General features: G+C 42.3%; 1 protein-coding gene across 1 annotated transcript in view; it reads left to right on the top strand.

The window, feature by feature from the left end:
* Positions 1-12,782, top strand: part of SPTLC2 (serine palmitoyltransferase long chain base subunit 2) — a 105,007-nt gene that overhangs the window by 18,640 nt on the left and 73,585 nt on the right. The window contains exon 2 of the mRNA XM_025392626.1: positions 399-593. Coding sequence (XP_025248411.1) covers positions 399-593 — 195 coding nt within the window. The remainder of the gene's footprint in view (positions 1-398; positions 594-12,782) is intronic.

Raw genomic sequence — 12,782 nt, 5'->3', positions numbered from 1 at the left:
TTTTGAGACGGAGTCTCGCTCTGTTGCCCAGGCTGGAGTGCAGTGGCCGGATCTCAGCTCACTGCAAGCTCTGCCTCCCGGGTTTACGCCATTCTCCTGCCTCAGCCTCCCGAGTAGCTGGGACTACAGGCGCCCGCCACCTCGCCTGGCTAGTTTTTTTTTTTTGTATTTTTTAGTAGAGACAGGGTTTCACCGTGTTAGCCAGGATGGTCTCGATCTCCTGACCTTGTGATCCGCCCGTCTCGGCCTCCCAAAGTGCTGGGATTACAGGCTTGAGCCACCGCGCCCGGCCAGAAAATTCTTAAGGTATAATTTAGCAAATCTCTGAGGACCTAGATTTTAGGTAGGAATGTTTTTCTTACCATGATGGAAATAAACATATTTAACCTCTCTTTTAGATCCATCATGTTACACAAAATGGAGGACTATATAAAAGACCGTTTAATGAAGCTTTTGAAGAAACACCAATGCTGGTTGCTGTGCTCACATATGTGGGGTATGGCGTACTCACCCTCTTTGGATACCTTCGAGATTTCTTGAGGCATTGGAGAATTGAGAAGTGTCACCATGCAACAGAAAGAGAAGAACAAAAGGTAATTATTAGGGAGTTTTTGATTCTGTAAATGAAAGCCTTTTATAGAAATCTTAGTATTTTTGCACAAAAGTTTTTTCTTGGAAATTTGGGTACACATAAAAATTAAAATATTCCAGATGTAGTTAAATGAAAACATTCTACAAAGAAAGCTGAAAACAAGGTTAAAGATATGAAAGCATTCAACATGTGTTTAATCAAGAAGAACCTAAGGAGGTAGGCAGCAGTATCCCTATTTTATGGATTAGAAATCAAAAAGTCACAAGTTAAATAATATTTCCTAAGATGCCTGGTGTCAGAGCTGCTGTGTGGACAGAGGACTGTGAAGTGAAAAAGCCATGCTCTTTCTATTCGTACCCCTGTGCTGAATCCCAGGTTGTGTTTACAATTTTCTGAAAAGGTTGTATTATTTGGAATTAATAATGTGTTTTCTCATAGATACATTATACATAGTTGGGTGATTCACACATCAACTCCTCTCCCCAGACAAACAAGCTGTAATACAGAATGTGGCCAACCAATTCTATTTACAGTAAAAAACACTCTTATTTTAGGAATGGTAAACCTATGAGCATGGTTGTCTCTGGTGAAAAGGGCTTCATTCACTTCATTTTTCTCTGCATGTTCCTTTGTACCTCTGAAGGGTTTTTTGTTTTTTTAACTTGTTATTGACTTGAAGCTCACTTCTGGAGTTTTATACATTATTGTTGTGTTACTTAATCTCCATAAATAAATAAAATGAGGGTTAACGATGCCTGATTTTACTAAAAATAAAACCTCTGTGTTGTTGGCATGTCCCCCATGGCAAAAGGTTGTCTTTTAGCCCAGGGGAATGTACCAGATTAGAGAAGGACTTAAGACATTATAGTTTTTTTGTGGTCCCTGTGTGTCTGAGGAAAAGAGGCAGGTGTGGGGTGAGCACAGTCACCGATGAGACGAGCCAGTGAACATTGATTGTAGAAGAAACAGTTATTCAGGTAATGGATAGTGGTCATGTGGAAATGGGAAGAGTGCATCAAGAAAACATTGTCAGTTACTAGGAAGACAAAACCAGTCAGTAGATATATGGATTCAAAAGTGGCTCCTGGGAGAACTCAAGACTAGGCATTCTTCCTTTCATCTCAACCATCTTGTACTCCATCTGAGCCCCAGCACAAGTTGGCCATCCTACTCATTGCCTTGCAAGTTAATTTACAAACAAGGTAAATAAGTTTTTTGAATACCTAATGCAGGCAAAGCCCTGCATTCAGAAATTGGTCCAGTGGCCCTAACTAATTTTTATCTTTTAAAACCCAAACACATTTTTAACATTTTTTATTTTATTTTAATATTGTTATTTTTTAGACAAGAGTCTTGCTCTGTCGCCCAGGCTGGAGTATAGTGGTGTGATCTCGGCTCACCGCACCCTCTGCCTCCTGGGTCCAAGCAATTCTTATGCCTCAGCCTCCCAAGTAGCGGGAATTACAGGCATGTGCTACCACTCCCCAGATAATTTTTGTATTTTTGCTAGAAACGGGGTTTTACCATGTTGGCCAGGCTGGTCTCGAACTCCTGACCTCAAACGATCCACCCGCCTCGGCCTCCCAAAGTGCTGAGATTACAGATGGGAGCCACTGTTCCCAGCCCACATTTTTAACACTTTTTGATCCCCCTTCTACCCCTGAGCTTGTCCACCCAGAGTGCATCTACAGTACGTTGATTTTGTATAGCCCTCAGTGACAGCTTACCATACCCTTCCTAGGTTGTGCAGTATTACAGTTACTTGTTCACAGGCCTATATCCTCCTACTAGATTGAGTTGATGGCAGTTACGACCGATGGTAGCTGAAGTTTTTTTTTTGAGATGGAGTCTCGCTCTGTCTCCCCGGCTGGAGTGCAGTGGCCGGATCTCAGCTCACTGCAAGCTCTGCCTCCCGGGTTCATGCCATTCTCCTGCCTCAGCCTCCCGAGTAGCTGGGACTACAGGCGCCGCCACCTCGCCCGGCTAGTTTTTTGTATTTTTTAGTAGAGACGGGGTTTCACCATGTTTGCCAGGATGGTCTCGATCTCCTGACCTCGTGATCCGCCCGTCTCGGCCTCCCAAAGTGCTGGGATTACAGGCTTGAGCCACCGCGCCCGGCCCTGAAGTTTTATTTATATATTCAAACTAAAAACTCCATCTGCAAGGACCTCTCCTAGTGTAGATGCATAGTCGAAACTTAATAATTGACATGTATAGCTAGCTGGTGGTGAGGCAAGTGCTGATTGTGGTGCAGACAGCACATTCCTGGATGAGGGGATAGGCAAAGGCATGAAGAATGTTTGGGAGAATCTAGAATGAAGAGAAATTGTGTTCTGAAAATCAAAGTAAGAAGTTTGGTAGGCAATGAGGAGTAGTCTTTTTGTGTTTTGTTTTTAAATGGAGACAGCTCTCGCCATGTTGCCCAGGCTGGTCTCAAACTCCTGTACTCAAGGGATCCTCCTGCCTTGGCCTCCCGAAGTGTTGGGATTATAGGAGTGAGCCACCATGACCCCAAGGGCAATTTTTGATCAGGGGATTGTCCATAGAGCTTGCACAGCTGGCGCTCAAAGTGTGATGAATGAATGAAACCAACAAGATGCATCTGAATTACTTTGTTTGTGAGTACATTATCTTTGGAACTTGTTTCATGTTTACAGAAAGTAAATTGGTGGTGTAAGTGTTGGGAGCTGCCTGTGTATCCTTTGTGTGAAAGAATTAGAACGCACAGATTTCATTCTTAAGTAGTTTCTAATTTTGTTGAGGAAACAAACATTTTAAAGTTATGGGCCTTTGCAAAACCATTATACAAATAAATAATGCTTAGATTATATGAAGATATAGAACAAAAAAATATCTGAGTAGCGTAGGGTTAATCAGGAAACAGTTTTTGGAGGAAGTAATACAAGGAAATGTGGGGGTGCTGAGGAGAGCATTTGCCTCTGCAGGTTGTGGAGAGGATTGTATTAAATTATTCAAATTCATTTCAATAGAATATTCCCAGTAGATAACATTAGCAGTTAAAACAGCCAGCTTCTGCCATTTTCTTACAAAAATTCAGCTTGTAGAGGGAAAGGGAATGTCATTCCTTTCCTGTGACAGATCATGTTTGTTTTCTAATGCTGGATTAGGTATGGGGAAGGAGGGAGGCAAATTAAGTGTTAAACTGGAAAGAGGTGAGGGAAAGTGGTTGCTTGGGATCATAAAATGCAAATATAATGTTGCTACTTCCTCATTTCACCGAGAGAGTGGTATCCATAACCACATCCTGGTTTTCTTCCTCATTTCATTCTAAAAGAGAGCCCAGTTTAACTATGTTAATTCTTTGTTGCAGGGAAATACCGTGTGTTGCTTTGAATACAACTAAATCACATGGTCATACCAATAAAGATGAGTTACCATGAGTCTGTTCTATTTTATATAAATTGCATACAATTCTTGGAATTTTTTACCCCTTAATCCTCTGTTATTCGTGGTGTTTTGGATGAGAATGTTGTTTTTCTCAGTCTATGGTTTATTTCTTTGTGATGTGAGGTGAAGCTAGTAGTTCAGAAACATGTACGTGACAGATAACAGCAAAAGCCTGAATTAATAAAAATGTTCCAGGCTGAGGTAGGAGGATCACTCAGGGCTAGGAGTTTGAGACCAGCTGACACAACATAATGAAACATCTCTACAAAATGAAAAAACTTAATTCAGAAAAAAAATTCTAATATTTAGATAGGAAATTGCTAGGAATGTAAGGAGTAAATTATGGTAAGTAGTTACCACACACTTACTACATTTTAAACTAACATTTTGCCTCCACAGCTTGTTCATGATCAGATACTTAAAAGTGGGAGGACCAAATACCATGCTCTCACTTATTTTTTTATATTTATATATATGTATGTATATATTATATATGTATATATGTTATATATGTGTGTATATATTATATATATATATTTTTTTTTTTGAGATGGAATCTCACTCTGTCACCCAGGCTGGAGTACAGTGGTGTGATCTCGGCTCCCTGCAGTCTCCGCCTCCACGGTTTGAGGGATTCTCTTGCCTCAGCCTCCCAAGTAGCTGGAATTACAGGCATGCACCACCACGCCCAGCTAATTTTTTGTATTTTTAGTAGAGACGAGGTTTCACCATGTTGGCCAGCCTGGTCTCGAACTCCTGACCTCAGCCTGCCTTGGCCTCCCAAAGTGCTGGGATTACAGGAGTGAGCCACCGTGTCCAGCCTGTTCTCACTTGTAAGTGGGAGCTAAATGATGAGAACACATGGATGCAAAGAGGAAAAACAACACTTGTGGTGGGTAGGAAGAGGGAGAGGATTAGAAAAAAGTAACCCATTGGATGCTAGGCTTAGTACCTGGGTGACTAAATAATCTGTACAACAAACCCTTGTGATGCGAGTTTACCTGTACAACCTGCACATGTACCCCTGAACCTAAAATAAAAGTTACTAAAAATAAGTAGATAAAAAATGGGAGGGATAGGATACAGGGAAGGGACATTATATGTCTATATCCCAATATGCTTATTTTCAAGATACAAAAGAAAGAAATTAATTGAAATACATTACTAGGAATTCCCAGAGGGATTTTATTCTTGACCTCCTTCAAAAAGTAGCATACAGCCGGGGCAGTGGCTCACACCTGTAATCTCAGCACTTTGGGAGGCCGAGGTGGGCGGATCACCTGAGGTCAGGAGTTCAAGACCAGCCTGGCCAACATGGTGAAACGTCATCTCTACTAAAAATACAAAAATTAACTGGGCATGGTGGAGGGCACCTGTAATCCCAGCTACTCAGGAGGCTGAGGCAGAAGAATCGCTTGAACCCACAGGGTGGAGGCTGCAGTGAGCTGATATCTTGCCACTGCACTCCAGTCTGGGCAACAGAGCAAGACTGTGTCTCCAAAAAAAAAAGTACTAAGAATATTCTGGTACCTGTCATTTTAGCAGCATCCTAGTAAGCTATTAATGTAGTATAATTGCTTGGTGCATTAAGCTAGGGGATGGATCATTTGGTTTGTCTTCTTTAATTCTGTGTGTGGTTTTACATTTAAAAGGAACACTACTGGCCGGGCATGGCGGCTCACGCCTATAATCCCAGCACTTTGGGAGGCCGAGGCAGGCAGATCACCTGAAGTCAGGAGTTCAGACCAGCCTGACCAATATGGTGAAACCCCGTCTCTACTGAAAATACAAAAATTATCTGGGGCGTGGTGGCACATGCTTGTAATCCCTGCTACTTGGGAGGCCGAGGCACGAGAATCGCTTGAACCAGGGAGGCAGAGGTTGCAGTGAGCCGAGATTGCACCATTGCACTCCAGCCTGGGCAATGGAGCAAGACTGTCTAAAAAAAAAAAGAAGAATAAAAAATAAATAAAGAGCACCACATTTGTTTTGTGTTAGTTGGGTTCAGGACAGCAGTAGTGTTTTTAAGTAATTGACATATCATAAAAGTTACCTATTTAAAGTGTACAATACAATGGTTTTTAGTATATCTACAGAGTTGTGCAGCCAGCACCACAATTTAATTTTGTAATGTTTTTCTCTTCTGAAAAAGAGAGAAACCCTCTCTCTTGAGTTTTTCTCATGAACCTATTAGCGGTCATTCCTTCCTCATCCACCCTCCCCACCCTCGGCAGCCACTAATCTACTTTCTGTCTCTATAGATTTACCTATTCTGGACATTTCATGTAAATGGACGTTTCATATAAATGGGCTCATACAGGGTATGTTCTTCTGTACCTGGCTCCTTTCACTTGGTGTAATGTGTTTGAAGTTCATGTTGTAGCGTGTATCGGTACTTCATTGCTTCCTATTGTTGAATAATATTTCATCATATGGAGCAGTCAGCTCTATTTACTGTAGGGATTTCTCACTGGTAAGAAACGATACTCAAACCTTTCAAAGAAGTTGTGTAGTAGGTTTACCACTGTATCCATTTGGACTAGTGCCAGTGTTAGGTTTGCAAGAGTTTCCCTGTAACCTGTTTTCCCTGTTTTTCATGCCAGGAAAGTTTTTCCTTCAAATAGTCCCTGGCTAGCTCCCTCACTTGCGTTTTGTCCTCTGTTCTACCCAGGGCACCCCAGCTGATTTGCAGCATGACTCCCCCTTTCCTGCTTGCTTTTGTTTCTGTTAGTATTTGTCACTGTCTAGCATACTTTATTTATTTTTATTTTTATTTATTTTTATTTTCTTGAGACAGAGTCTTGCTCTGTTGCCCAGGCTGGAGTACAATGGCACGATCTTGGCTTACTGCAACCTCTGTCTCCCAGGTTCAAGCGATTTTCCTGCCTCAGCCTCCAGAATGGCTGGGACGACAGGCATGTGCAACCACACCAAATTTTTGTGTTTTTAGTAGAGACAGGGTTTTGCCATGTTGGCCAGGCTGGTCTTGAGCTCCTGGGCTCATGTGATCTGCCCACCTCGGCCTCCCAGAGTGCTGGGATTACAGGTGTGAGCCACTGAGCCTGGACTAGCAAACTTTATATTTTATATGTTTATCTCTTCCACCAGAATACAAATTCCAAGAGGGCAAGGATTATTACCTTTTTGTTTACTACTCTATACTTCAGAGTGCTTGGCACATATTAGACACTTAGTAAATGTTTAAGATATGAGGCCAGAGGCCAGGTGTGATAGTTCACACCTGTAATTTCAAGCGCTTTGGGAGGCTGAGGTGGGACGATAGCTTGAGCGCAGGAGTTTGAGACCAACCTGAGCAATGTAACAAGACCCTGTCTCAACAAGAAAATTTGAAAACTTAGCTGGGTGTGGTGGCCCACACCCATAGTCTTAGTTACTTGGGAGACTGAGGTGGGAGGATCACTTGTACCCAGGAGTTTAAGGCTGTTGCAAGCTGTGATTGTGCCACTGCACTCCAGCCTGGGTGACAGAGACCTTGTCTTTTTTTTTTTTTTTTTTTTTTGAGATGGAGTCTTGTTCCGTTGTCCAGACTGGAGTGCAGTGGCATGATCTCGGCTCACTGCAACCTTTGCCTCCCAGGTTCAAGTGATTCTCATGCCTCAGCCTGATGAGTAGCTGGGACTGCACGCATGCACCACCACACCCAGCTAATTTTGTGTGTGTGTGTGTGTGTGTGTGTGTGTGTGTGTGTGTGTGGAGACAGAGTCTCGCTTTGTTGCCCAGGATGGAGTGTAATGGAACGATCTTGGCTCACTGCAACCTCTGCCTCCTGGGCTCAAGCGATTCTTCTGCGTCAGTCTCCCAAGAAGCTGGGATTACAGGTGTCCGCCATCACTAATTTTTGTATTTTTAGTAGAGACGGGGTTTCACCATGTTGGCCAGGCTGGTCTTGAACTCTTAACCTCAGGTAATCTGCCAACCTCGGCCTCCCAAAGTGTTGGGATTACAGGCGTGAGCCACCGTGCCCGGCCATTATCTCTTTAAAAAAAAAAAAAAGTTTAAGATATGAATGATATTGTGAGTGGTGGTAACAATAACAGTGTAAAGGATTTTGAAGTATTTGTAGTTGGGGTGGGTGTGTACGTACACACATGCACACGCAAACATGCAAATGGCTGTTTTAGATGTAGGAAAAACCATTGTTTTTTATCTCGAAATCTCATTCTACACTTTCATGGACAGCACAGAAGTAGCGAGGAAGTGGCTTCCTGTTTTTAACATTAAAAACAGGAAAGGACAGACAGTGGTATGACCAATATGAACAATAAGGAAAGTCGTTAATTAACCATGGTTCACGGGTTTAAAAGTTGCAGTCTGAAAACCTTTCACTGAGTATTTTACCTACTTTTCTTCATTAAGTAGAGGTAAAAACAGAATTGTTGGTTTATAAAATAAATACTTTTAGAATTTATAATGCTTTCTCTTTTTTTTTTCTTTTCTTTCTTTCTTTCTTTCTTTCTTTTTTTTTTTTTTTTTGAGACAGGGTCTCACTCTGTCACCCAGGCTGGAGTGCAGTGGCACAATCTCAGCTCACTGCAGCCTCGACCTCCCTGTGCTCAGGTGATCCTCCCACCTCAGCCTCCGGAGTTGCTGGAACTACAGGCACGTACCACCATGCCCTGCTAATTTTTGTATTTTTTTTGTAGCGACTGGGTTTTGCCACGTTGCCCAGGCTGATCTTGAACTCCTGGGCTTAAGTGATCCGCTTGCCTCAGCCTCCCAAAGTGCCGGCATTATAGGCGTGAGCCACTGTGCCTGGGCCAGATTTTTTTTTTTTTTTTCTTTTCTGAGACAGGATCTTGTTCTGTTGCCCAGGGTGTTGTGCAGTGGCACAATCTCAGCTCACTTCAACCTTTGCCTCCCACGCTCCAGCGATTCTCCCACCTCAGCCTCCTGAGTAGTTGGGACTAGAGGCGCACGCTACTGCAACTGGCTAATTTTTGTATTTTTTTTGTAGAGACAGGGTTTCGCCTTGTTGCCCAGGTTGATCTTGAACTCCTGAGCTCAAGCGAGCCACCTGCCTTGGCCTCCCAAAATCCTGGGATTGTAGGCATCCGCCACCGCGCCCAGCTATAATGCATTTTAACCATGTGATGACTCCATTTTCAACACTTCCTCAGGTGGGGATTATTTGGGATTTTAAAATGCTTAATTTAAGTTTTGAAACAACTTTGTCATGTTTCAGTTATTTCTAAATCTATCTCATGAGGCTGTTTCCTTCTTTAGTAGAAAATACATTTTCCAGCTGGGTTGTGGTGGCTCATACCAATAATCCCAGCAGTTTGGGAGAGAGAGGCAGGAGGATTGCTTGAGTTTAGGATTTTAGACTGGCATGGGCAACAGAGAGAGATCTTGTCTCTACAAAATATTTAAAAATTAGCCAAGCATGGTGGTGTGCACCTGTATGTAGTCTTGGCTACTTGAGAGGCTGAGGTGGGGAGATAGCTTGAGTCCAAGAATTTGAGGCTGCAGTGAGCTATGATCATGCCACTCCTCTCCAGCCTGGGTTACAGAGTGAGACACTATTTCTAACAACAGCAGCAACAACAACAACAACAAAAATAAAAATGTTGCCCAAATAAAAAATTCAAAACGTTACAGATTTTTTTTTTTTTTTTTGCTATCTTGTCTTTGGTATGCAATATTATGTTTATAATGAAATGTCTTGAAATCTTTCAGTAGTACTATAGTACCAGCAAACAGCATTAGTTGTTATTATTATTATTATTCTTTGAGACAGAGTTTTGCTGTTGTCGCCCAGGCTGGAGTGCAATGACATGATCTCGGCTCACTGCAACCTCCACCTTCCGGGTTCAAGCGATTCTCCTGCCTCAGCTTTCTGAGTAGCTGGGATTACAGGTGCCCACCACCACACCCGGTTAATTTTTTGTATTTATAGTAGAGACGGGTTTCGCCATGTTGGCCAGGCTGGTGTTGAACTCCTGACCTCAGGTGATCCACCCGCCTCGGCCTCCCAAAGTGCTGGGATTACAGGCATGAGCCACCGTGTCTGGCCTTCCTTCATTTTTATAATAATGGATATTGAGGCTTTTTTCATTTTATGTCAGTGATGAATAAAACTACTATAAATGTTCTGATAGATGCATTTCCTGCATGTAAATATGCGTTTCTCCAGGGTTGGAATTATTGGGTTACAGAGTTGTAGAGTATGCATGTCTTCAGTTTCGCTAGATAGTGCCAAATTGTTTTCCAAAGTGATTGTACTGGTTTGTACATCTACCAGCTGTGTTTGAGAATTCTTTTTTTTTTTTTTTTTTGAAACAGTGTCTCGCTCTGTCACCCAGGCTGGAGGAGTACAGTGATGCAATTTCAGCTCACTGCAAGCTCCGCCTCCTGGGTTCACACCATTCTCCTGCCTCAGCCTCCCGAGTAGCTGGGACTACAGGTGCCTGCCACCACGCCCAGCTAATTTTGTTTTTGTACTTTTAGTAGAGATGGGTTTCACTGTGTTAGCCAGGATGGTGTCGATCTCCTGACCTCGTGATCTGCCCGCCTCAGCCTCCCAAAGTGCTGGGATTACAGGCGTGAGCCCCCATACCCAACTGAGAATTCTTGTTCCACATCTCTTTACCAACACTCAGTATTGCCAGAATTTAACATTTTTGCCAATTCCATTGGTATATATGTACTAGTATCTCATTGTGGTTTTAATTTGCAATTCTGTATTGCCCAGTGAAGCTGAACAGCTTTTTATATGTTTAATGACCATTGGAAGTGCTGATTTCATGAAGTCCCTGTTCAAATCTTTTGTCCGTTTTTCTACTGGGTTTGTGTATTTTTCTAAGTGGTTTTTAGGAAATACTTATGTATCCTAGAAGTATTTTGCATCTGCAGTCCCTCTTTTGTGACTTGTCCTTCACTTAGCGTAATGTTTTCAAGATTCATGTGCCGTTGTAGCAAGTAACAGTACTTCATTCTCATGTCACTTTAAAACAAATATAGCATTTAAAAGTAATCTGTGAAGGTTTATAGTTTTGTAGATTTTAATTTTTCTCCCACTTTTTCCTTTACTTAGCAAGTTTTGAATAGAAGTAAAGCTGAAATAAACTTGTCCCTTAAAGACTGCTAGAGTTGGTTTACTTGTCCCAGTTTTTTTTCCCTGCACCAGATGCATAGGTCAAGGGTCGAACTTTAAATCATCCTGACCTTGAGAAGACGCTGAGACAGTACTAAGCATGTTTTCCAAGCTTTTTATCCTAACATCAAAGCAGTGATTGTTTGCCTCAAATGCTCATGTTTGAGAGAAATTTTGCCTTTTGTTATGTTGAGATTAGTGCCCCAGACTCTAAAATAAGTAAAAGTTATTAAATTAGAACTGACATTGAGAATTCTTTTTTTTTTTTTTTTTTTTTNCAGGCGCCCGCCACCTCGCCCGGCTAGTTTTTTTTTTGTAATTTTTAGTAGAGATGGGGTTTCACCGTGTTAGCCAGGATGGTCTCGATCTCCTGACCTCGTGATCCGCCCATCTCGGCCTCCCAAAGTGCTGGGATTACAGGCTTGAGCCACCGCGCCCGGCCGAGAATTCTTAATGGAATTAGTAGTAGCACTACCACTAATAGTGTTAGTTTGGAATAATACTAGAGTTTCAGTTTTGGCTTTGTCACTGTATTGTTATGTGACTTAGACAAATAATTTAAATTTTATTCAGTGAATCTGTAAAATACAGCTAATAAGTTATTAAACATCTGTTTCTCAACAATAATTACAATGACCGTGTTGTTGAAATCGTCAGATTTTTGGTAGAGTTACCAAAAACACTGTAGGTCATTCAAGCAAACCAGGGAATTAGGCATTTATGGCTTTGTGGAGGGGCAAGAGCAGTGAGGTTAGGGCCTCCCTCTCCTAACTAGGCAGCTGCCCCAAACTAGGAAACTGCTCCTGCTGTGAGTACTCTGAGTGCTGGCATCACAACTGTCGCACTGCCAGAGGCTGGTGAATAGGCAGTGGCACATAGAATCGCGCTGGTGCCAATCCAGCACCAAGGTCTGCGGGGGCTTGCCCTCCTACGCTGGTGCAAAGCGTGGCCCCTGCCATCCAGCTCTTGTGTGTGCTTCTCACTGGTAGACACTGCATCACATCTACAACCCGATCACAAGGGTGTCCAGGAAATACAGTTTTTAGCTTTCCAGCTCCTAAGAGTGTGTGTGTGTGTCTATGTGTCTTGTAGGGGGTTTGTAATGTGTGTGTTGGTCATATGCAGAACATAGGAAAAGAATGGGAAGGACAATAGCACAGTGGTCTTGAAGTGCTTTGAACACTATCAAAGTATTTCAGATTGATTTAGTAGCATCACCAAATGAGAGGCAGTGTGGCATTGGGGTTAGGCGCACAGAGTAAAATTAGAAGGCCTGGATTATCAGTTCCTGGCTCTGCCTCTGGCTGCTTTCCTAAGTGGGAAAGCCATTTAGCCTTTCTGAAAGTGTAAGAAATGATATCTTCCGTAAGAATGTGCAGAGTATGTATATTTACATACTTACATATATAAGTATATAAATATAGGTGCATATAAAGCACTTGGCAAGTGCCTGTTATGTCATAAATACTCAGTAGATGGGCATTCTTGCTGCTGTTGTGATTATTCATCATCTTTATCATTATCATGTAAACGTATTTGGCTATCTGTATTGGAGCAGAATGATGCTTAACAAAGGGACAGTTGTTAGAAAGTGGACTTCAGAAAGTGATAGCATCCAGCTTTGCCCCCTGTGTTCTTAATGCCTGTATAGGCACTAGAATAGGTGGT

This window comes from Theropithecus gelada, chromosome 7b (assembly GCF_003255815.1).
Source record: "Theropithecus gelada isolate Dixy chromosome 7b, Tgel_1.0, whole genome shotgun sequence".
Taxonomy (NCBI): Eukaryota; Metazoa; Chordata; class Mammalia; order Primates; family Cercopithecidae; genus Theropithecus; species Theropithecus gelada.
The sequence above is the reverse complement of the archived record's forward strand: the minus strand, read 5'-3'. Positions and strand labels throughout refer to the sequence as shown.